Genomic DNA, 26,793 nt, shown 5'->3' with positions numbered 1-26,793 from the left:
AATGTAGGCGAGATAGGATCACATAACATCTTTTAGTTATGTACTCACCATAACTTCAGATGTTTGGGATCCATCTCTACATTCCTAATCCACCCTCCTTCCCCCTGCCTTGGAGATCAGAAGAGATTGAACGGTTTTGAGTTCTACTGTTTTTATCTTGTTTCATCTGACGATGTTATATAAGCAGTGCGTGCATGTGTGCATGTATGCGGACAAACTAGATCTGGGGGACTGGTAGTGGTGCATCCTGGGATATAGTAAGCTCAGCCAATAAGAGACTTCGCTCTTTGGCATAAGCATGCCGAGTCGGAGCCGAGGGATCGGCTCCGAACCCATCAGTCAGAATGTAGGCGAGATGGATCCCAAACATCTGAAGTTATGGTGAGTACATAACTAAAAGTTATCAGTTCTGACTGCCTCTTATACGATGAAAAAAATTGTCCAGTCTGTCTACTTCATCAGGCTTAAGCTTACCAAGGACCAGATATTTCCCTTCCTTGGACACTGTTCCCTCTATGGTCCCTTCACCCTTTTTGGAAAGACCCAAGTCTCCATCTACACTTTCTACTCGTTCTAGGAGTCTTACAGAAGAAGATGTGGATAGATTGGTGAGAAGAATTCTCTTGGTGCCAGGCTTATCGAGTGTCCCTTTGGCTCTTACCTCATTGGGTCAGGAACTCCAAACCTCCACTACCCCCCCCCCCCCTTACCAGTTCCTCCTATGAATCCTTGGATCTGAGCCATCCAGCTCTGTCTGCTTCAGATCCGAGGATTGCTCTGAGCACTTCGGTTCAGTCAGAGCCAGAGAGTTCTCAGAGCCGAGGCTACCCTGTCGGATCCAAGGTGTTGGAGTTGGCTGTCAAGTTTTTGGAGCCATCGCTGCACCTCAAGGCCTCAGCTCTGACTTCTGCTTTGGGGGACTGTCCTCAGAGCAGGGTGGGACTATGGTCCAAAAGCTTGCTATTTCGGCTCCAGGGTCCTGTGCCTTTTTGGGGAGGTCTGCCTTTAAGATTATGGAGAGACCCATGTCTGCCTTGGCAACACAGACAATTTCTACCCCCTCGAATCCTCAGTCTACAGCCTTGCTGTCTCTGCACTTGTAGTCTCACCTCCCTTCTCCACAGGGAAAGCTGGTACTGAAATCCCAGGCATCCCAACAGGGTGTCCTGACTTTTTCTGATAACTCCCCAGAACATCTCACTGAGAAGGTTCCCAAGAAGAAGATATGCAAGAGAAAGCACTTGGATTCCACAGAGGAATCTGTCACAGAAGATACAGACTTTGATGAAGGTGAAGGGTCCCCATGGTCACCTCCTGATGATGTCATATTTGTCCTTGAAATCCTGAAATATAGAGGTGGCTGGAAGTCCAGCAACCCTTTATCCGAGGAGTCTGTATTCCTGGATGTATTCGGTTCTGACCTATCTGCTGGGTGACTCTACCCACAGACAAGATGATTGAGTTGATATTGTGGTGAGCATGGAAGGATCCTGACTCTTTTGAACCAATACTTCAGAGACCTGACAAAGTTATAACAGCATTGGAGGACAAGCAGTTTTGGGCAGAAGGGATGCTGGTTGATGCCATGGTCATGGTGTCAGCCACTAAGAAGGAACTTTCTGAGGAGAGTTCCATTGTGCATCCCTCCAACAAGGATTCTAGGGTGATGGACAGATTTCGGAAACAAGTCCATGCTTCAGCAACCTTCACCTTAATGTCACTAAACTATCTGGCACATTTCACCAGGTTGCAGAGAGACCTAATTAAGGAACTTTCTGACACCCTCTCAGGCTCCATTTCTGAAGAAGTACAAGCATCTGTGACTTCTCAGTTGGCTACCCTGCAATCAATTTACAATTCTTTCATGAGGCTCATTTTGCATGTAGCTGAAGGAACCTCAAGGACAGTGGGTTCAGACGTTTCCATAAGGAGACACTCCTGGATGCCCTTATGTGATTGTGTGCAGCCCTTAAAGTCTTCATTCGTCAGTGCTTCTTTTGGTGGCACTTCTTTATTTTGCCCTAGGTAAGAGACACATTATCCATACGTTTTTCCACCCCTCAAAGATCCTTTTCCAGGAATCAACAAGGTAAAGGAAAAATGTGATTTAGAAAGTCCCAGGGACCTTTCCAGGACATACATGGAGGAGATATTCCCCCAGGGGTAGAGAGAGGAACTCTACTGGTAGATGTTGCCCCCGTGGCAGAGGTAGTCCACAAATCAGGAGTCCAGCGATTCTTTCTTTGACAGCAACTTCTAGTGCTCTTGATTGGAGGTGCAATTGCCCCCCCCCCCGGAGGCAGTCAGGGTTCGATTATCCCTGCACCTTCTTATTCCTTCCACCTCCAATCTCAAAAAGGATCCCTGATGTTTCATCCAATCGGAGGGAACAAACAGCTATACAAATACAAAACCTGCTAGAAAAAGAGTCATCTAAGAGGTCCTGCCAGACCAGATAGAATCTGGAACTTACTCAAGGTCCTTTTTAGTGCCGAAGAAAACAGGGTATTGGAGACCATTTTGGATCTCAGCAACCTAAACAAGTCAGTTTGACGCACCAAGTTTCGGATGGTCATGGCTCAGTCCATTCTCCCTTTTCTGGTGAGGACGACTGGATATTCTCGATAGACCTCCAGGATGCGTACTATTACATAAAGATGAACAGACAATTTAGAAGGTTTTTACTCATCAGGCTGGGAGCCAGTCATTGTCATTTCAAAGTTCTGCCCTTTGGTCTCACCACAGCCCCCAGAGTGTTTACCAAGTGCATGGCACTAGTAGCAGCTCACTTAAGACTGCAGGGATTCCGGGTGTTTTCATATCTAGACGACTGGCTTATTTTCACCCCAGACAGGCATCAGCTGATATTGGCAAGAGAAAAAGTTCTCCTAACATCCTTTCTTCTGGGGATAACCATAAACTATGAAAAGTCTCATCTGGAACCAACTCAAAGCTTAGAGCTAATAGGAGCACTTCTCAACAGAAAATTAACTATTACTAAATAAAAAAAATGGCACAGAGCAGGAAAACAGATCCACTGCAGACTGCTAACCATACTTGCAATTTTATTAGGAAAATGATTAAGCACATTTGTCATGTTTATAACATAGACTTCTTTAGAATCAAATTAATAAAAACAACAGTCATTTAAAAAGCCCTCCAGTCTAGCTCACATGCCTCACAACAACCAATATAAATGCTTAATGTTATTTAAAAGACAATTACATTAGTACTAATGAGTGCCTTACTGAAAGACCAGACAACAATACAAAAGCAGAAACAAATACTTAAATCAAGAAAAGGTATACAAGAGTTTACACGTATATCAGTGGTTTGACAGGTTGTACAAAATAAAATATAAAAACCATAATAAACAACTGCAGTGCATTAAACAATGTAAGAATGAAGCTTCAAAATACTAACACTGGAAACCTTGCCATTGAGACCTGGTGGTGAATAGGCATTCAGTTTAATCTGCCATTTCAATTCTTTAGCCTCAATGAAGTCTCCCCATGGTCCCTCGGGGATTTGTAAATACAGTGTCATTTCCTAAAAATTTGAAATTTGCCCTGGATTTTTTAAAATATGTTTTAAAAAGTGCATTATTGATGTTGTGATTCCTGATATCTAAAGAATGTTCAATGTTTAATGTAATTGTCTTTTTTGGTAGATTCAATCAGATCAAGTTCTACAAGGCTGTTTGCTTGTTCCCCCTCAACCCAAGGCTATAGGGACTATGGATGCTTCCTAGCTGGGGTGGGGGGAGCATTATCTGGGCAAGAATGTCGAAGGCATTTGGTCTCCCAAAGAGGCCAATTTGCATATCAGTGTCATAGAGATAAGAGCAGTGTTATTGGTTTTGTAGGCACTTCAGGATGCTGTTTCTCCACAGACATTTGCAATTCAAATGGAAAACATGTCAGTAGTTTGGTACATCAACAAACAAGGAGGGACCAGATCTTACCTCTTGTGTTGAGAAGCGCTCAAGGTGTGGCAATGGGCGATCGCATCCAACCTCTTTCTTATAGCAATGTACATTCTGGAGAAGTCCAGAGTGATAGCACACAAACTGAGCAGGTGCATTCTTCTACCTCATGAGTGGTCCCTCAACAAGAACATGGCAGAATTGATTTTCCTTCAGTGGGGCCAGCCTTGCTGCAATATTTTCATCTCTCACATAAACAAGAAATGCAGCAGCTACTTTGCCCTCTTCCCCCCCCACAGGAGGAATCAACAAGGGATGCTGTTCTCCACGATTGGCCCCCAGTCTTCTTTGTGCATATCCTCCAATTCCACTGATTCCAAACTTTCTGCAAAAAGCCACCAGGTTGAAGAGCAAAGTAATCCTCATTGCACCTTACTGGCCTTGACAGATTTGGTTTCCCCTTCCTTTGTCCTCACTTACTTCACCAACCTTGGATTCTGGATCCAACTCCAGACCTCCTGTCTCACCCAACGGGTATGATCAATACAGATATACCAAACCTCAGGCTTATGGCTTGGTTTCTCCAATTCCATTATTAGCCTATGCTCCCTTCACCTGTCCAGCAAATAATGTTATCTTCCCATAAACCATCTACAAGAAAGCTTAATGCCAGTAAATGGAAAAGGTTTGCTTACTGGACAGTTCAAAGTAGTTTTCATCCCTTTTCGGCTCCAACACATGACATTCTTGAATTTTTGGCTTCACTTTTTAATGAAGGAGCTAGCACATCGACAATTAATGTACAGTTAGCAGCAATTTCAAATATTGAGATGGGATTTGATAGTTCTTGAGTCACTTCTCATAAACTTTGCAAAGCCTTTTTGCATTGAATGTTTCTCTTAAGACCTCCCTTTAAAGATCCTACTCCCTCATGGGATTTGAATAGGGTGAACCTGCAACTAAATGTGATCTTAAACATATTTATTGGAAGACTATATTTTTAATAGCCATTACTTCAGCTAGATGAATTTCGGAAATTCGGGCTTTCTCTTTGAATCCATCATGTTTGATCTTTCACAAGGATAGAGTCACATTACGGACTAATGGTTCCTTCCTTCCTTCCTTCATAAGGTGGTCTCAGAATCTAATATAAATCAGTCCAGTAATATGCCAGTGTTCTTTGCAAATGTTGCAAACAAAACCGAATACTTGCTACATTTACTAGTTGTTCGCAGACAGTTATGTTTTTACATACATAGAACAAAAGACATCAGAAAATTTGACCAATTATTTGTTTCATTTGCGGACATCAAATTGGAGAAACCAGCAGCCAAAGTAACCTTAGCCAGATGGCTTACTAATTGCATTTCATTTATGTATAGAAAATTTGGTGTCGCCTTACCAAAACCGTTATGACCTTACTCAACTAGATCAATGACAACTTCTTCTATTTTCCAGACTAGAGCATCCATGGATGACATATGTGCCACAGCAACCTGGCTACTCCACCCCCTTTTGTTACTCATTACAAATTGGATGTGGTATCCAGATGTAGAGCGTCGTTTGGTTCAATGGTCATCACGAATATCCTTCCATGAGTCCACCCGGGATCTTAGGCAGCTGGAGATTCTGTTCCTTTAGTTGAGGATAGAATGAAAATTGACAACATCAGATAAAGAAGTTATGTATTTGTAATGTCCCTCCTCCGGGCCACTAATTACGGAGCTTGAATCCTCACCACTGACACTGGTGAGGAACGTTCACTTGAAACAAAGATAGGTGCACACAGTATTTCCAAACAAAGCTCTCTGCACCAAGCACAATTTCTCTTAAGAGCACACAGGGAACACAGTCTGTCTGGGTTCTGGGTTTCCCTCTCTTTCTGTCCAGGCCCCCCAGTAAGACTCCCCTCTTGCACAGCTATAGGGTTGAGTCCTTAGCTGAGTGTCCCAAGCCAGGTCCTCCACCAACCCTGTCTGTGAAACCGGTGCTCAGTGTCAGTGCTCCAAGTAGCTGACACACACACTCTTTGAGATTTGATATTCACACACACACACACACACACACACACACACACACACACACACACACACACACACACACCTTGGAAAGGCTGGCACAGATTTACTAGCTATGCCCTGTAAGATAGTTACTGCCACCAGGATACCCCAAAGCCAGCTACTTAAATGTTACAAGGGTACCAATTATATTGAGCAAAATTAATATTAATACAAATGGTAATGTTGACCAAACAGCAAGGCTTTCAGGAATGGCCACAGTGTCACCAAATAAATATAAGTACTGTCAAAGGTTAAAATGGGCGGCTGCAGTGGTGCATCAGTTAGCATTGCTGCTTCACAGCAAGAGGTTCTTTGGTTCAATTCTTGGCTGGGGTGCCTTGCGTGGGTTTTGTCCAGGTGCTCTGGTTTCCTTTCATCTCCCAAAGACATGCTGCAGGTGGATTGGACATTCTAAATTGGCCCTAGGTGTGAGTGTGTGTGTGTGTGTGTGTGTGTGTGTGTGTGTGTGTGTGTGTGTGTGTGTGTGTGTGTGTGTGTGAGTGTGTGTGTGTGCCTTCATTGGAAGGTTGGGCACCGGGCAGGCCACTCAACACTGTAAAACTCCACTGCCAATCGTTCTGAGGACCGTTCTGCTGTGGCAACCCCAATGGAGAAAGCCGAAAGGAGAAGACGACGACACACAAAGGTTAAAATATTCTCTAAAATACCAGCCACTATGAAAGATTTAAATATATTTAATAATAAGTAATAAATTAACATGAAAATACGAAATATCTATTTACAATAAACACCAGTGTTTCAGTCTCAAGAAATATTAAAATAACACAGATGAATATATTCATACAGATACAGAAATACAGTACTTAAATAATCTCACTATATTTTCCTGACTGATCTAAAGAGTTATTATTCCTTTGTTACCTAGTAAAACAAGGCAAGATGAAGTGGATGAGTGATCCTTCTATGTCAGGTTTCAAAAACAGACTGCTCTGAGACTTCTGTCTCATATAGTATTAAAACATCATTTCAGTGCTGGATTACAGAATAACATCACATACATCTGGTCATCTGACTTCTGGTTCCCATACTAACCCCCTTTACTAGAAAGTGAGCCAGAATCTTGCACATGTGTGTTACAATACACACAGATAGAGCTTTGCCAAGATATTTTATAGCATCTGGAAGCCGTAAAACCATTTCAACACTTCCACACTTAAAGGGTAGCAATTAGTTCACTGCTAATGACAATACAGCTGGATTCCTAGTCCTTGTTTTACAGACATTTTGTCTCTGACTGCAATCCGAGCTGTAAGATACAATCTTTATGGCCTACCAGGTCATTTAATTTCAGACTATTTTTCAAACTTAGCTGAACTGAGATTAACATTTTCTTTTCCAGTATCCTGTGTTACAATATTCATTTCAACAGTTGTAATGCAGTTTGACGTTCAGGTATATTTCTTTTTCTGTCCAGCAGGTACACTGTTGGTACATTTATTCACACATGCAACTTTACAAATACATTTTCTACACAAACACCTGTACAAATTGGTTTGATATACAAATGAAATATAATTCTTTACAAAACTCCAGCTAGCTACGCTGGCATATGTTATGTATCCACGGTCCTACCTCTCCTGGCATAGCTGGCAATACCTCACATCGTCACAGTATTTACTGTATCGTTCTATCTGTGTCGTCCATTGTCATTTGTCCTCATCTCCCCACCCACCAACCCCCGACCTTGAAAACTCCTAGAAGAATGAGTGGTTAAGCAACATCAATGTTGTTTATATTGAGCTCCAGATAAGGTCTTCTTCCTTGTTGACTACAAATGTTTCTTTCTAGTAAAATCAGCAAACAAGATCTGAGGTACTTGGGGTTGGTGCATTATGGGTAAGGGAGAAGCTTGAGAGTTATGAGCTTTTGTAATGGCCAAGCTGGATCCGAGGGATGGGATCAGAATCCATTTGTTGAAGAAGAATGAAAATGGACAACACAGATGGAACCTTATGGTAAGTACTTAATTTCTTTTTTTGGATTTCTGCATTATGCTTGAGAAACATCCACATTTCCCTTTTTCACTTACCTGCCTGCTCTAAAATCTTCACTTTTTTTTTTTTTAGAAAGTTTTTCTTATGATAATTAGCTTTGACAGAACACTCTTGATACTCTTGATTGTGTAAATAAGGTATCTGCTTTTAGAAAGTAGCTCCCATAAGGACAATTCATTCTTTCCTGTAGAAGATGGTATGTTTTATTTCCTTACAACAGTGCATCCACTTTGCATTCTTTTTCTTGGGTGCTTAGACTGTCTCTGATAATAATATATGGAGCTTTGATTATACCGCTTGGGTTTAAACTTCATATAGAAAGTACAGGTAGTTCATTTCTTTTGGTAAAGATGCTTGGGAATAAAGGCCACTGAATACACTGACTGTTGAAATAGCTAACTGTATTATATGCATAACATTCTACCATTAAAAGGTCTGTGTAGTCCTAATTATATAGAAAGACATGTGACTAGAGTTGTGGCTGCTTGTCCATCCACAAGTCCTATTTCCCGTTTTTACACATGGGGTTGGGTTGTCAAGTCAACGGTGACAATTTAGAGCCATTGTAAACACTGCCAGGTGTCAACGTTTTTCTTCCAGTATTACACATACACACACATATTCACACCTATGGCTGTTTTTTATGTCTAGTCCGCCCACTGCATTACTTTGGAATGTGGGAGGAAACCAGAGCACACAGAGAACTCCTGCTTGTAGTGGATATTTAAGACTGTGCCTACAGCTGTTATCTGTGCTACAACCACTGATCATTATTACTTACCTGTAAAGACACTATAGAATAAATTTATTACTTACATATAAAGACACTATAGAATAAATTTGTGCTTTAGAACTAGATCTTCCTTTGGTAGGACTGTTGCAGAGTCTTCTTGTGCAATAATTGGCTTGCTTCTCCTTGTTTGTTTATGCTTTATTTATTTAAGTGGGTAAACTCACTGGACACAAGTGTTCCTTTTATGAGATGACCTGGGAACACTGCCTGATCAAGAGACTTGCTCAGATTCACTTAGATGGCAAATGGATGTTGAGCAAGTGAAACCCAGGACCGCAGGTTAAAGCTTCTTAACAGCACAGAGCCTTACTTCTCTGAGATAAACTAGTTGGTTCCTTAGTCAGCTCAGTGGTATAGAGGAACAAATCCCTGATTATATTAGAGGCAAACTGAGTTTGATTAGCATGTTGATAGCTTGTAGGAACTGTCAGGGGATGAAAGGAGTGAGTGTCTTTTTGCTACGTTGCTCATCCTGGCAGATTGGAGGTGACTGTGGCTCAGCATATGGGTGACACCTGGCAGGACCACTAGATGTTACCCCATGAAGTTCAAGTCTAGCAGGTGTGCACTGCCATGTCCATTCACTCTGTAAGCTTAGGCAAATTCAACGTATGGAGGCACACATCCTCTCAGAGGCAGGTATAGCACACCTCCTAAGAGAGAGGGTTGGTCTTTGGAGGACAGGTTAGACCAACCCACAGGACCAGTAAGATGGCCCACTCCTTACTATCTTACTCTTAACCCAAGGTTGGATGAGCAGCTTGAGATTCCTAGCCAAGAACAAGTCTGCTATAGGGCTCTTGACTAGCATGGGGATGCCTGGCTTACATCTCCATGGGACAAATGGGCAAATCTGGTTAATGCAGAGGAACCATCAGGCAGTTCCTGGGAATGCATAGGGGAAAAGAGCTAACAATCTATTCTGCTGTATATTTTATGATCAACTGTTTTGGAATCCAAATCATTTGTTTTAATCTAGTTCTAAAATCCTCTCAAAATGAAATAGTACTGATATATGAACACTCGTCATGTCAGTGTATTTTTTAGAAGCTGATCCTTTATTTACCTTTCACCACGTCTTAAGTATGATTGTGCCTCTTAGACTTCAGATGTTTTGTGCACACTTTAATAATAACAGGTTGTTTAGCAACAAAGGTTAATATTATAGTAAATCTCAACTGCAATGTTATTTAGATCTTGGGTAGTCACCTAGACAATTTGGTGTAGATGGAGTGCTTGTTTGGCTTTCTTGCTGTACTCTGCCTGAATATTCCTGATCTCTGCATTTTATTTTGAATTAAAGTTTTTCATTTAAGATTTGGTTACTTTATTTTTAAAATCTTTTTATTGTATTACATTTGTTTTAAGTTTTCTGTTCTTTTGGAGTTTTAAGAGGTGTTGCTTGAGTCAGAAAAGTTAGCAAAGAATTCATTTGCAAACAGTGAATAACATCAGCTAATTAGTTGGAGGAGCTGAGAAACAACATTCTTCATTTAGCTAGAAATACTTGGAGGCATCTCTGTTTAGCTGGAGTGCTTATTTGGCTTGCTTGCTGTACTCTGCCTAAATATTGTTGATCTCTGTCTGCATTTTATTTTCCTCACCCATCTGCCCAACTGTTGTTGTATTCTTAAACTTGGTGGCTTTTGAGTTGCCTGCCTCAAATCTTACAAGTTAATCTTAAAAGTTTTAATCTTAAAATCTTAAAAGTTACAAATCTGATTTTGGACAATCCTCCCAGTCCCATCTCATCAACTCGTTCTACTGAGTATGGAGATATCAGTTGGGAAGACACATCCCCTTAGTTTCTTAACCTTGAATTATCCTCGGTTTCCTTCTTTCCCACTTAACTTAAACAAATTAACTTTATTCAGCTGCTTTTACTGTATTTGTGTTTCTTCCTACTTTATTACTTTATTTTATGTTTGCTGCTTGTTCCTAAAAGTGTTCAATTGCATTTATTCTGATGCATTTATTACTGCTTGGTAATAGCCTGATTAAATTGTAACTGTTATTCTAAGCCTCTTAGTTTTGGTTTAAGCACTTGGGCTTCAGGCCATTTGTTTTACATTAAAAAGGTTTGTAGTCTACACTCTTGTGGCAGGAGAGGTAGCGTACATCCTTCTAAGTTGAGAATTGCTGGTTGAAGGCTTATTGTCTCTGTTATTTTAAAAGTGTATTTGTTCTGGTTTAAGCACTTGGACTCCATACCAGTTATTTTACATTAGGAATGTTTGTTGTCTAGACTCTTCTGGCAGGAGAGTGTAGCCTACACCCTTCTAAGCTGGGAATTGCTAATGAAGGATTATTGTACCTGTTACTCTAAGTGTCTTTGTTCTGGTTTTAGCATTTGGGTTCCAGACTAGTTACTTCAGAATAGGAAGGTTTGTGGTCTACTGAATTGCTGCTTTATTTAAACTTTTTTTTTTGGTGTCTGGACTGTGATTTTCTGCACTTTGAATTTCTAGTATTTCTGCATTTTATACCATTGGCTAGATTTAGTTTTACTGAATCAAAAACTGTTTGGTATCATTTGAGCACTAAAACCGTCTTGCATTAAGAAGGCCCCCCCTGCACCCTTGTGGCAGAAGTGTGCAGCCAAGGACCCATCTGAGTTGGGGACTGCTGGAATAACACTCAGTCTTGGGCTTTCCCTTTGGTTACTTTGTTTAAAATCGTTTAACTTTGCTTGTATTTAAGCGTCATGTTTGCATGGGTTTGTGTTCAGTTTACAGGAGCTGCTCAGAGATTGCACTACTGCCCTGTGAGCAACTCATTTGTACATTGTGAAGCACTGATGCAGTTTTTTACCCCTAGCCCTCTATAGAATAGCCACTTTTTTGTTAGTTTTACAGCAAAACCTTGTCCATTTAGCCCACTCCCCACCAGTTACAACAGTATATACCTGCTATAATGGGCGGACAGTTTCCTATCAATTCTCCAGCCAGCCTGATTGACATGGAAATCCTGAGGCAATGTAGCAATTGCCTCATGTACTGACAACCAGTTACTCCTAAAACAAACAAATACAACATGTTAGAGATGTATCTATAGTATGAATTTGGAATCAGTTGTCTCACATAACAGCAAACCAGATATCAAACAGGTTGTCAACACACACACTTCCCTTCTTGCACATAAGCTCACAACACATAATCTCACATACAAGGAGGTACTTGCTAGAAGCCGGCCTAAAGATCAGAGACCTCCAAACTGCAAACCTACTGCATACACTCCAGACCCAACAGAACCCATTACACATAATACACACGACAGTATCTCAGCCAATAAGCCCCTAAGGCAAAACACCTCAAAACCAAATGTCTTGGTCATAGGTGACTTCATAGTGAGACACACAGATGTCCCCCTTACCAGGCTGGGCAAGGGGAAGGTCATGGTCAGCTGCCTTTCAGGTGCCAGGGTCTGTAAGATCACACACTCACTCAAGTCTCTCAACAGCAAATACCGTTATGACTCTGTCATAGTCCATGTTAGAGTGAATGACTTGAGACATACCTCACTGGACTATATGAAGCGAGACATGACTGAGCTCTCAGATTGTGTGTCCCAGGCAGGTGTGTCCCTAGCCCTAAGCAGCATTCTGCCTTCACCCACTATGATGCCTCAATATAAACAAAAAATGATTGACTTCAACAATTGGTTTAGCTTCTTGGTCAGTCCAGGGGGAGACAATATCTGTCAGCCTGGGAATATATGTTCAACAGACCACACTGCATTGCCAGAGATTGTCTTCACGTGTCACCTCTTGACTTTCAGTTATTGGCAAAGGTACTTGCCTCCCCCCATAGTGCCTTTTTAGTCAGTGTCATAACAACAAAATCTGACATAAAAAATCCAGTAGGGACAAATTCAAGGTTATGCTGCTTAATGTTAGGAGTCTAAATCGGAAACTGCACTCACTGGAAGCACTCCTTACCTTGGAAGATGCCAATGTCTGTGCAGTTATAGAGACATGGTTCAAGGCCATAGAGAGCACCCCGGCCATGCAAGGCTACAATGCCTTCCATACATTCAGACCTCAAAACGAGTGTGAAAGAAGCAAAGGCGGAGGTGTGTCCATCTTCATTAAAGACAAATACACCTCAAGACTGGTCAAACAGTACAACTCCTTAGAGCTAGTCCAAGTCCAACTAACTGTAGGTAAAACCCCTTTCCATATCATTGTTAGCTATAGGTTCCCCACCATGATTCACAAGAACCACTCTGCCTACCTGAACCTATTTGAGTCACTCACTATACAGCCAAACACATTGGTCATGAGTGATTTCAACTATCCTTCCATCGACTGGGAGTCATATATGAGCACAAACACTCTTGCTCTAAGGTTCCTGGAATTTTTTAATACAAATGCTCTTGAACAGATAGTATGCTCGCCTACAAGGGGCTTGAATGTACTAGACTTAGTACTTACCAACATAGGGGGTTTCTGCACTACCCCCTTTGTGTTGCCCACCCTGGTAAAGGTCTGATCATGAATCAGTCTCATTCGAAGTAACAGTCATACCTGACCACCCACCTGCCAACAGCAAAAAAGGATAACTAATTTCTCCAAAGCAAACTATAGCCTCCTAAGTGATGGCATAAATAGTTTCAAAACCCATGCTACCACTGTCAACAATGACTTCTATGCAAAGGTATACACAAATGCTCTGTATAAACACCTCTACAAATGTATAGACTCTGCTGTATCTGAACGGATCAAAACAAGGTTCCCACAGAAAAACAAGCCACCATGATGGACATCAAGCATAAATAGGTTATACAACAAGAGGAAGAAATTAAAGTTTAAGAACAAGAGGGAATTGACGCGAGGAAAAACACCCTTCACAGCACATTAGATATCTTGTAAAGTCCTCTAAAGCCAGTTACAAAGCTAAACTAGCATCCCTAGCTAAGGATAATCACAAGGCATTATTTAGCTATATCAGAAATCTAAAAGAGAAGACCCAGCTTTATGTCAAACTAGTAGTAGACAGAAGCAATCATACTGACCCTGAGGACATTGCCAACCTGCTATTAGACAGATTTGGTGCAAACTTCACCCCCCCTTTCTCCACCAAACATATCCCAAAGCATACATGTCACCAGTCGTCTACCTAGTATCTCCCAAGGGCAGGTCATAACCTCAATCTCCATGGCCAAAAGCACAGCCTCTGTGGGACTGGATAACATCCCGGGCTGCCTACTAAATGGTCTAAAACAGGACCTAGCAGAACCATTTGGCACTCTGTTCGACCACAGTACTGGCTTTGTCCCAGCAGAGTGAAAGACAGCAACAGTAATTCCCTTGCATAAATGGGGTCCATCAACCAACCCTGGGAACTATAGACCTATAAGTCTAACTAGCCTTATCTGCAAGGCCATGGAGAAGAGTCATCATGGTTGGGGTCTGAATGGACAGATGATAAGTCAGGAAGCAAAAGAGAATAGTATTGCTGAAATTTAATTCATCCTCAAGTCTTGGTGAGTACCTTCATGAGGTGGACCCTGTTGTTTTACAAAATCTCACTAAGACGACACTGAGATATAGACTGGATTTCTATAGCATATATCATGGGCAAAAGTAGGTTAAAAAATAAAAAAAGATAGCTGGGTACACAAGACCCAGGATAAAAAAGTGCCCAATCCTGGTAGGCACACTGGTGCCAGGACTGGAAAAAATGAAAGTGTAGAATCCTCAAGGCACAGAAACATTCCTACAATGGTGATAGGCCAGACTCAGGGGGAGGATGGCTTCCCTGTTGTAAAAGAAGTAACAGTCCATGAAAATCACAAAACTGAGAGGCCAAAGAAAAGCCATGAAGACAACAGAGTGGACTGTTGAGGATAAGAAAGAAGTTATGTATTGTTACTATTATGCAAGAAGCCGGGAATTTCCAGACAGAAAATATTCAAAAAGATTAAGAGAGAAATTAGGGGAAAGAAAAGTACTTCCACAAGATGCATGTAACTCCATACAAATTGCAGAAGGTGTCATTAGTGTGCACATTGTGGGTGCTGCAAAGAGCACTTCTGGCTAACATCAAAGATTAAAACAATTTTAATTTCATGAACTTTAATTATACCGTGAATTTGGGGACCTTCAACCCATGATTTGTAGGGACATACTAAAGGCCCTGTCATTGTACTCTGTATCTTATAGGCTGCTGAGAGGTTACTTGTGCCTGGCCTACAGATCAGTTTCGGACCCTGCCCTAATGGAAATGCTGTATATCTGCAAGTCAAATGGGACAAGATTCACTTGCTATAGGGATCTTAACCTATCCTAGTACATTAACAGGACTTGCTTGAGAGACAGGTATATCTCCCAGAGATTGCCACTCCTGTGGAATAAACTCCCAATTCACGTAAAACAGAGCCCCTATTTAAGCGTAACTTAGACAACTGAATGGGAGACCGTAAATTTACCCTGGGTTGTCACCTATGTCTCTCTTGGATAAAGGTGGTCGGTGCTGATCATAGACTCATGCTGCAAATATAGATCATACAACCTGGTCAATAAGGGAACAAGGGTATAACATGGCTAGGCTTATAAAGACCCTAGGGCCAATAGCTTAGAAACCAGCTATGATGCTATCATGACCTCCATATAGAGTGATATTGTTTTACAATATGCTGATAAAATAAAATAGTAATTATTTTATTGTGCACTGCCAAAAGAACAGATCATTATATGGACTCAGTTCAGAAGAACATAAATGTTTGTGGATGTGAGAATACTGTATCAGTACAATCACTGTTGTTAAGTGACCATCGTCCCTCAAAACCATGCTGTGTAATCGATTACTCTAACAATTCCATATATATTATATTTACCCTTTCTGTTGTAGCCTGGATGATTGTGGCTGAAAATGGTCTGTAAGGATCACTTTACTTCCTGGCTAAACTTATAATTACAAATCCAGTTAGCAATGAATTAGAGCTTTTAGGAAGTTTAACATATAACACATCTTATTTCAGCTTATCTAACTGGAAACAGTCGGAGGAGGTTCTGAAGGTTTTATTACATATACTGTTTATATAAAGCATCACCTTATCAGTATTGTGAGACTAATGCTCCAACCCACAGTAGACTGAAACTTTATAGAGGAATGCTTTTTAAGTATGTGGTGACATTTATTTTGCATTCTTACTAAGCTAGGGTTTAGGTCAGTATTATTTATCACCGACACCAGTCAATTTAATTGTTAATTTTTAACAAATAATACCTGTTTGCATTTTGTCTACAGGGCAGAGGCTTTGGCTACAGAAATTAAGGAGCTTCAGGGGCAGCTGGCAGACTGTAATATGGTAAGACCATAGTTCTCAGTGTGCTTCTTTTCTTTGTGTTCTTATGTATATATAATTTCTTTTCTTTTTGATGTCGAATGAGTAGATACGCTAGGCATCATTTCTGTGGTCTGGCTGGCTGTTTTTTTAATGGATCATTTCTAACCTTTCCTAACAATAATTCTCTGCTCTGTGTAGCATCAGTGTTACACTTTTTAATGAACTTATACAATAGTATGAAAACTGTGTATCCTACTGCATGCTTACATGTTCTTAAGTAATTAGGACAGTGGCTGGTATTCAAATGTCTCACCTTTGGGTAATTCTCTGAGTGTCAGGAAGGCTATGCAGTCCTGGCAGCTTTTCTGAGTTCCCAAGTCAACTGCTGTAATGAAAAGTATTCCTGCAGCATCAAACCAGAAAGTTCAGATAAATAAACGCTTATGATTGTCATCATTACAACTGCCTGTTACTAAGTGCCGTTATCCCTTTCATTTGGGAGTTCCGAACTCCCATCAGCCACAAATACAGCAATTGTTTCCTTCCTTTGGCTGATGCTTCCTCTCACATTCTGAAATCTCAGAATGCATTTATTCAAACTGTAAAATTGGGCTGCCTTCATTCCTGTGGTCTTTTACTGCTTCAGGAGATAAAACAACCATTGTTTATCTTATCTTATTTTTTACTGCATTTTGTGGCTTCTGTGTTTAGAGTTAATTGGGGGTCTGTATTGTAGACCCCCGTTTAATTGTTTAGACTAGAGTCTCTGAGCAGTACTTTGATTATATCACATTTTGGTTTCTCTGTAGCAGTTAGTCAGCTTCACCCTTGCATTTCCTTTGTATTTTTCCTTATCTTTAACCCTGTCCCTTCTATAATAGCACAGTGGTTGTGGAAGGTTAATTCTTTCCATGGATTTAGACAATTTGTGTTTTTCTTGTGTGCTTAATGTAACTGTCATTTATAGAATCAGAAATTATTTTTAAATTATCATCATTAGTTTTGACAGATTTATGATATTTCAAAATATTTTGAAATGAAAAAATATAATTTAAACTTTTCTATAATATTAATTTGTTCTAAGATGGCCAAGCTTTCAGTTTTGTATGCTTTTTATAGAAAATTAGCATTTATAACATTTCAAAGTAATTATTTTAGAACACTTTTATAATTAATGTTGCTTCCATGTTTATATTTATGTTAATTACTTTATGCTTTTGGCACTTATTTCTTTGTACGGAGTTTAAAACATTTTGAAAAGCTTGCCGAATCCAAATTTTCCTCATTACTGATTGTAAGGACAGGTAATTTTCTGATGGATACTTATGTCTTGGTTTTTAATTTTTAAGCATTAAAAGGGCTTTTAATTATCTCTGCTACATTTTGTTAGGATTCAGAAAGATTTGCTCTACCTATGCTAATTGGCCAACATGGGTTGGATAATTAGTGAGGTGGGAGAATCGTCGATTCAAAGACATGGCAAAGCTGTACAGAGAAGCAGTTCATTACCATGTCTCTGAATCAAATACATTTCTGTCAGAGTTGATCGTGTTAGTGTTTTCCTTAACAGCCCAAACCTCACAGTATCATAAGAGCCTACATGCACATGCACACATATTCAGATGTCCACGCACTAGTGCATACACACATATGACCAATCACACACAAGCCCTTACACACTCTTGAATACTCCCACATGTATGCTCCCACGCAGATTTGATATCCTATAACCACCTCCTGTAGTGCGACCTTCCCATGTATACATCCTTTCAGTTGCAGTCGTGTTCCTAGAGGCACTCACACACCTGTCCACACACAGACTCACAGTCACACACAGCACTAAAGTTACCTGTAGTTGCATTATTAGCCAAGACTTCTCCATTAGGAGTGTGATCATTAGGGGTGATGGCATTCACTTATCAAAAGGAATAAATTGCAGAGAGAAGAGAGAATGTCCTGACTGAAATCACTTTTGCAGTATTCTTAATATATGAGTTTTCACTGGCCAGGATACTAAAGCTTCCTGAGGTTGTACAATCCAGTACATGACCTCAGCTAATATGCATTTGGGTATATAGTAAGAAGTACGCATGAGTGCTCCAGCCTGTCTCTCTGCCAGCCCGAACACAGGCCGTGCATCTGTTGGACTGATCTTCCTTGGGTTGTTGGTACCATTGCTTTATTTTTTCATGTTTCAGGTAAGTGCCTGTTTGCGGAACCTTATTTCTTTTTCAAGTTTTTTTGACTTGTGTAGATCATTTTGGTTAGATGTCAGCTAGGAGGGATAGGGGTGAGTGAGGTAGGCAGATCCCATACAAGGACTTGTACACTTAGTGCCTTTTTGTTTAGTCCCAGAACACAACTGCCAAAAATAGCATAATTTGCTGCTGGCATAAAAGCAGTGAGTCCCTACTGCACTTCCCCAAGAAAACTGAACTGGCTGTTCCTTTAAAGCAAATTCCCCACTTGCAGTTAACCCCTGCATACGGAATACTCCATAAACAGTCATACCTAACCTTAAGCAACTTGGTGTCCATGAACACTACTACTGGAGAACTCCATTGTAGCTTAAACCAGGTAAAAGAACTCTGCAGTTATTGACAGTACACCCAGTATCTTGGAGGAGCCAAGCAGCAGGTTGATTACAGAGCTCTTCCAGCGTGAAAAAATGCTAGCAGTGTTAAAAAGCCAGTAAAAGTGAAGAGTCTTGGTAAAATTCAATTGCTCATTATGCTTCTTAGATATCATCTAAGAAGAAATCTGAATAATATAAGAGAATATCAAGCAGTAAAGGAGAAGAAAAGGCTCTAGTTGTAAAGGGCCTTGTGGCTGTTCAGCAACAAGCAATTCCAGATTCAGCTTTGGTGCAAGTATGGCCTCCAGTTATTTAGGGAAAAATAAATCACATACTTGGCGATGTTTAAAATAAGTGAAATTCTGGAGGAATATATAAAGTCAAATGACATAAGGCTGTAAAGAATAGAATAGACTTTAAGTAACTATTCATATGAGCTGATAAAACTACAAAAATTAGAGGATGAAACAAAGGACAGAATGGTTGAGTATGAGGCTTCTCAAGAAGAACTGTTTCAGAAAATAATAATTTGAAACACAGAGCATGCAAAGAAAACATAAGATGTTCTGCTATACCAGATAAAGTGGAATAATTAGACTGCATTAATATTATGAAAGTACAAATAAGCAATTGGACTGATATTCCACAGCATTCCATATTCCACAATAAAATTTGCTGATAGAAAGGAAATGTGTGCATACTTAAAATTTGGCTATGAGAAAGTCGCCAAGACATATTGGCAAATATGTAGTTATATCAGCAGAAGGAGCTGTTCGTAACAAAGCTATGAAAGAAGGGAAAAGTATTAAAAATTTGGGACACCAGAGTATTTGTGGAGAATGCCTATTCACTGTATGCTAGACAGAAAAGGAGCAAGTTTATCTCTGCAGTCAGGGGATATGGAGAGGCAGGTGAGAGTCAAGTTGCTGTATGCAGCTGTCTTTTAAATATTTTTCCCTGGAGGTTCAAAGACATTTTGGATGCGGGAAAGGCTAATGAAATAAAAAGCTAACAGTGAGTGAGCCAGCAAGCTGAAGTAGACTCTGCTTTTCATACTTCTTATAATAACGTCCAAAGAGAGAATGTGCTAGTAAAACCTTGTCTTTTGTTCTAAAGGAAAGTGATTGCATGACCAAAAAAAGTCCTGGAGCTGATGAAAACTCAGGAGTACATTGGACTTGAAGCGGTGGCTAGTATTGGGAGGTTAAGATGATGAGGAAGAAGACCAACAGTAATGCAAAATTGGAAATTAAATGCAATAATTGTAAACTGTCATTCCTACTAGATGCAGGTTAGACACAAGAACCGTGGGCCTGTAAGAAAAACTGCTGAAAAAGATTAGAAGTTTAACTGTATTAAATTAGTGGGGGACTCTTAAGGTATAATTCCCACTTTGACGTTAATGTTTATAAGGGCAATGAAGGGACTAGAGATGTAAATATAATTACAATGTTCTTAGTAATTGTATAGTAAATGTCCTAAAGTAAATTGCATGTTATATTGTAAAGTAGTTCTGTTTAGTATGTAGAGGTATATTAAATGTGAATTAAGTGGAGTCTTCTCAGTAACTCCTGTTTATGCTAGTGATATTAAAGTAAGAAAATACTTTTTCTTGACTGTAATGTATCTGGACTTTACACTGTAAAAGATAAAGGCTGGATATAAGCAATATAATGTTGTGATCCTAGGCTGCTGGGTGGTGTAAAAATGTATTGATCATATTTTATATGTATTAAAATATAATAATTTCCCCTGTTTTATACAGGTAGACGTCTAGACTGAGATTGATTTATAATGCAGACAGGGGAAGTTTTTATTACAAACAGGCAATATATGTGGTAGTTTTCTAGTATTTAAAAAGATATATTTATTTTTCTATTACCACAGTTTTTCTTTTTTTTTTTTTTTTACTGGAAAACAAAGAACAAAAAAGCAGCAAGTAAATGGTCTGACCAATGTGCTCTGAAAGATGTCTACCAGAATCCCAAGGCATTTATAAATTCATTAACTGTTTTTTTTTTTTTTGTAATCAGTAAATGCTTTCAGTTACAGGTGGTGAATCTTCAGGTGCAAGCAGTTAAGGAAAGGACTGAGCAATGTTCTCTGGTTTATTTGTATAAAAAAATTACACTTGGTATTTAGATGGGAACTGACAGGCAGTTCAACCAAAATAAATGAAGTTTGATGAAGTTTGAAACTTTGGGAGGTGAATTGTTATTTTGCAAGTAGTTGTATTCCTAGCAACATTAGTACTTTAATGCATTAAATATAATAGTGCATAATTTAGTTTATTCATTTAAGGGTACTTTTCTTTCACACTTCTCCTTAAGGCTAAAAGTTAGTTACTGAGAGGAAAATGGAGGTAAGACATGGCAGATGGTATCTGTGCAAGAGAGAGAACACAAGCTCTAGCAAGTGCTTTCAGTATGATTGAACCTAGCTTTAGAATAGAGTAGCCTGTGGTTGTAGTTGTCTGTTTATGACATCTGATGTTATGTAGTGGGGTAAATTCCTTTTTGGGAAGGTATTTAGTTTTATGTGTCTGCTGTGTGTTAAATGTGGTTGATGTATTTTATTTCTGAGTGTTTTTTCATGAAAAAAGTCTGGGAAAATGTGACATGGGTTCAAACTGAGATGAGAATCAAGATTTGCTTACAAGTTCAGACTGTCAAGCATTAGTGCATGCATGTAAGTTGCAAGTTGGAAACATATATTTGAAACAACTGTCATGCAGAATATGTGAAAGTAATAGCTTTTTTATTGGAATGACTTTTAACACTATTAATTTGGAATGTAAGTAGCATTGCAGTTATAGACAAAAACCAAGCAAGTACTGGATTACATTAAGAAGTGAGATGCTAGTAGCTATGTTGCAGGAGATACATTTGGTTAGAAATGACTGTGTGAATTTGGCAAAGAAAGGGTTTGATATTAGACATTCACTAGAATATCACGGAAAAAGAAAAGGGGGAGTAATAACAGATTGTAATAGAGGCTCCAGTAGTGGTAGATGGTTGAAAAAGACAATAATGGTAGATTTGTGTTAAAAAGGGGTTATTGGCAAGGAAGAAAGATTACATTGGCATATATCCATATCCCATCTAAAACTATTGTTATGGAGCTTAAAGAGAATTTTGGGAGAAATAATCACATTTCGGTAGGGGATGTTATATATGGGTAGGGACTGGGACCTGATTTGCGATCATGAGGATGCAGCAAGGGGACCTAGAAGCAAAGTATAACAGAAGGGGGTAGATTTCTGAATACTTGTATGAGAATATAAGGAATGGAAAAATGTGGCTACAGTAGCAGGAACTCTGAGTGAATTTTCATATTATTCTCAAAGGTACAATAGCTGTGCCAGACTGGATAGAAATTATATTTCAGAAGAGCCTGGATATTTAATTGAAAGCTTTGAATCACATCCAATAACTATTTCAGAGCATGCACCAGTAATGACTAAAATAAAGACACAGGGTAATGAAGTAAAAATGAGACAGTGGAACTTTCCTATTTATCTGCTAAAATGGTGTATTTAAGGAATGAGTAGTAGAAATTATTTGAGAGTTATTAGAAATATAGAAATATAGCTAGATAGAAGGGATACCTAGTGAGTGGGATAAAATGAAAATGCAGTTTAAAGATAAGGTGGAAATTAGAAAGAGAGATGTGGGAAAGAAGTGATATGAAGTAATTAGTGGGGTTGATAAAGGTTAACTTTTTACAGAGGAAGGAGAATCACTCAGAAAAAGAAGAGGCCCAATTGCTGATTTCCAAAGGGGAAATAAGAGAGTATTTGGAAAATATGCACAAGTTTTGAAAGGTTGATAACACCAGAGCACAAAAACTTGTAGTACAACGACTTAGGAGACAGAAATTGGAAAGGGCTATTGCAAGGCTAGAGGGTTTAGCAAAGGTTAAAAAACTGAGAAGAGAATCTCACAAAACAAGAAGAGGAGGAATTGCTGAGTGCCAAAGGGAAAATAAGAAAGTATTTATAAAATACCCTTGACTTTTGAAAGGTTGCTGTTAAGCAAGTATTATTTGCTAACAACTCCAGAGTACAAAATCTATTTGCTCAAGGAGTAAGTAAACAAAATGTAGAAAGGGTGGTTACCAGACATAGGGTGCCTGTGGCAAGAAAAATAACAGAGGCTTCTTACTTCTTGTAACTACAGGAGAATCTAACATGCTCTAGTCACTTTTCTTCACTGCTTGATCAATTCCTAACAATTTCAGCTGTCACTGCACGTCCTGTCATTGCTGTTCAAACAAAACTAGTGGAAGATAGTGCCACCTGATACATATTAGCTTGCAGTTTTGTAAAACATTCCACCATTCAGAAGCTTCCAGTAAGCAAACCCACATGTCATTATGCTATATAACATTGCCTTTTTTGCATTATGTATGCCCTTTATTACATTGAAGATTAAATTGGTATCATTATTTTAGACAAATGTTAGAGAAAAAAAATGCCTAGTACTTCATGACAATGAAGTTAGATTTTTGTCTACTGGAAACAAAAATGCCATTGTAATACTATGGTAGCTGGAGAAGAAAAACATATTCATGCATTTCAAGCATATCACTCAGTATTTAATGTAATTTGTACAATATATGATGATTAATATTCACAAGTTTGCATGTTGGTTAAACACCCAATCAGCATGCCCATTGTAAAGTGGACATATCCCAACCGAAAGAAGTCCTGATGCAAAAGTATTGTTGAGCAGTTGGACTTTCTGTTGGTATATCCTAAGTAAAGCTGTCTACAGATATTTCACAAGGGACAGAGGAAAATATGAGTACAATCAGGATGTTCTGCAAAACTCTGGACAGTTCATAACTTCATATGTAGGTAATAGGCTAGATGCTCTTGTGGACCATTCTAATGCTAGCCAACGCCCTTCAAAGGTAGTCATCAAACCCTGGACTTTGTAAGGTAAATACCTTAACAATCATGACAGCTCCCAACCCCAAAGTTCAAAAGTATAATTACGAAGTAGTATGATCAGTCTTACTTCTGTTAACATTACTTCTCAGCTGCCGAGACTTTAGGAAAACATCTCTCATTTTCTTCATATTTTTGTCCTGTCTCATAACATTTTAAATATTCTGGTAAATCACTGATGATTTCAGTAATGCCAAACATTACAGTTTTGCAAAACAAAAAAAAAAACAAGGGGGCAAACCAGTACAGGAATGCCCTCTTTTGCTCATCGTCTTTGCACTGCACAAATGCACTGTGCAAGCGTGGAGACATATATACCATACACACGGGCAGTATTTCAGTCAATGGTCAAAAAGGTGGAAGAATGCTAAAGTGCCATTATGCAAATACATAATTTAAGAAAAGTAAGCAATTTCTTTCTTAAATATTGTCATTGCATAATAGCAGTAGTCCACTCCTGGATGTGGTTATCACAGGATATATCCACAGTTGATCTTGTTTGATCATGCAGGCCAGTAACTGTGCACACTTTCTATGTCTGTACAGAAAGGCTGTTTTAAAAAAGATTATTTTTTTCTCTTATTTTCCAGTCTTTGCCTTGCTTCTTTATCTGAAACCTTACTTTTCCTTTTGAATGTTAAGACTTAAGTTGAACAATTGTTTAATGAACTTTTAAAAAAGTTTCTACAAGTTAATTGAATAATTGTTCAATTGCTTAAAGGCTAATATATAAGATGACTGTTTTTAGAAAAATGGATGTACTCGTTAAAGGCTATGTTGTAGCCGAGGCACTAGAGTTAAGAATATTGAAGTGAAGAGCATTGGTTTTGGAATAAAATATTTAAAAATTCCTGAAGTCTAATTCCTGGAGTTCGTTGTGATGTATATTATTACCTCATTTGGTGTTTTTTGGTTAGCATTTTATTAATGTCTGTAAATCAAAACTGTATAGCCAGTATATTGCAGCTGTTTATAGAAATGACCAAAGAATATGTCTTTTACAGTGAAGCACTGTAAGATCCTGCCAGCATTTTATCCTAAATTTTGATGCACCTCGCTTGTCATTTTAATACTGGTCATCAGTGAAGATGCATTTTAAGTTATTTTTGATTTCATGTCAATCCCAGTTAATGCCTTCTCATTGTCATCAAACACATTTTAAAATACTTTTATTTTTTCAGTTCAGACTGCCAAAGCATTTTAGAACTAGTGACTAGGATATGATATTCATTTTTTAAACAGCTTTATTGAATTATCACTTGTGAGACAGGCAAATTTACATTTATATAAAATAATCAAATTGTACTAAGTTCATGTTTATAAACATTATACTTCACATATATTGCTATATATCATATAACCTAAGCAACATTACATAAACTATTTAATTCCTGCCCCCCCCCCCCCTTTAAACAAGAAACATCTTTATTAAACCATCACTTATGACATAGGCAATCATACATTTATATAAATGAAAACAAACCAGACCGACATAATCCTAGTTGCAAGCATTTTACATCACAAACCATACTGACACACTCCCAGTTGCAAACATTATACATCACGTATCATCTACCCAGTCATTTTCAGTCAAACATTACATAACTCATTGAAGTCCTGTCTTCTTTTAAACCTGATTCCCCCCTGTATGTATTGTTCCCACAAATCCCATTTCTTCCTGTGTAATTTGCTACTACCCTTTTCTAAAGATCTCAGTTCTAGTTGTTTTATCTCTGTTACTGTATTCACTGTTTCTAGTATAATTGGTTTAGATTTTGATTTCCATTTCTGGTAATTGGTTTGTTGGCAGTCACCATAATTAGACACCATGTCTAGGCAATTCAGATTCTGTATCATAGCTCAGAAAAGTCATCTCCCTCATCACACCAGTCTGTCCACCCAGCATCTCTGACAGTTCATCCTGCAGGGAGTCCTTAAAGTCTGTCAATTCACCACACCCCCAGAAAATATGTTTCCAGTTATCTCTTTCTTCCCCCTCACACCTCCCATAGCTGCTGTCTACCTGTGGAAAAATTCTCTGTAGTCTATTTGGGGTATAAAAATATCTATGTAAACATTTCCAAGCAAAAATCCTAAATCTTCTAGATGTTGCATATTTGGAAGACATACATATATCCTCCCATTGTTTCTTTGTGAATTGCTTATCCAGTCTCTCTTTCCAATCTGTTCTAACCTCCTCTGAGTGATTCTTACAGTTATCATGCAATATTTTATATGCCTTACTAACTGTTCCTTTTGTAATGGCAGCTTATGTTCTAGATTCTACTAAAAACTCTACCATTGCAGGTCTTTTGTTTAGGACCCCCCTATTTCTTTCTGTTTGCCTATACTCTGATATCAGTCCTGGATAGGGGAAGGCAGTCTCTAATCTGCAGTCCAAATACATTTTTGGTGTCTTCCCATTCTCTCATCTTTAGCCCTCTCTAGTTATTTGATCCCAATACCTTGGTTCCTTTGCCAGTTTTCTCCAATATATTCCAGCCACCTCTTGCCTGTTGTCTGTATCCCTAATTGCAGTCATGTGTATCAGCAGAATCTTGTTAGCTTAGTTATTAGGATACTTTCCTTACTTTATAACTATAATATTCTGTATGATTATTGTTATTCTCCTTAAAGGCTGCATCCAAAATCCCAGGTCTATTTTAAATTATTGAACGTTTAAAAAAGCGAACGATTATTTATTGAACCCATGTAAGCGAAAGCTTACAATCTCGAACGCTTAGAACAGCGATTTTTTTTCCAAGGGAAAAAAACAAATCACTGTTCCACAAAAAAAAAAAAAAAAAAAAAAAAAAAAAATTAAAACATTACATAAAGTGGGAGGCTTTGCCCCCCCCACTTGAATATACCAACTCCAAGATCTCACTACAGTGATGAAAACGGCAAAGTAACGGAAGGTCCCTGGGAAAGAATTCGCTTATAAGCCGTTTCACTATTTTGCCTTTTCGTGCTTTCAGGTTAGATCAAGACGCATTCGAAAGAATGTGTCTTCGATCATTTAATAGGAATCCCAAAATCCCAATGTCTCCTTGTTTTTTGAGCTTCCCCTCTGTTTCAACATCATCCCTTTCCACTTTGATTTATAGATGTTATGTAGTCCTATCTCGCCTACATTCTTACTCATGGGTTCTGAGCCAAATATCGGCTCCGACTCGGCCTATTT

The 26,793-nt window shown here is 38.9% G+C and overlaps 1 protein-coding gene across 1 annotated transcript in view; it reads left to right on the top strand.

Annotated features, from left to right (window-relative positions):
• Positions 1-26,793, top strand: part of IFT74 (intraflagellar transport 74) — a 2,643,271-nt gene that overhangs the window by 211,248 nt on the left and 2,405,230 nt on the right. The window contains exon 6 of the mRNA XM_044061439.1: positions 16,044-16,104. Within this exon, the coding sequence (XP_043917374.1) occupies positions 16,044-16,104 (61 nt within the window). The remainder of the gene's footprint in view (positions 1-16,043; positions 16,105-26,793) is intronic.

This window comes from Protopterus annectens, chromosome 2.part0 (assembly GCF_019279795.1).
Source record: "Protopterus annectens isolate FY-2018-M chromosome 2.part0, PAN1.0, whole genome shotgun sequence".
Classification (NCBI taxonomy): domain Eukaryota; kingdom Metazoa; phylum Chordata; order Ceratodontiformes; family Protopteridae; genus Protopterus; species Protopterus annectens.
The sequence above is the reverse complement of the archived record's forward strand: the minus strand, read 5'-3'. Positions and strand labels throughout refer to the sequence as shown.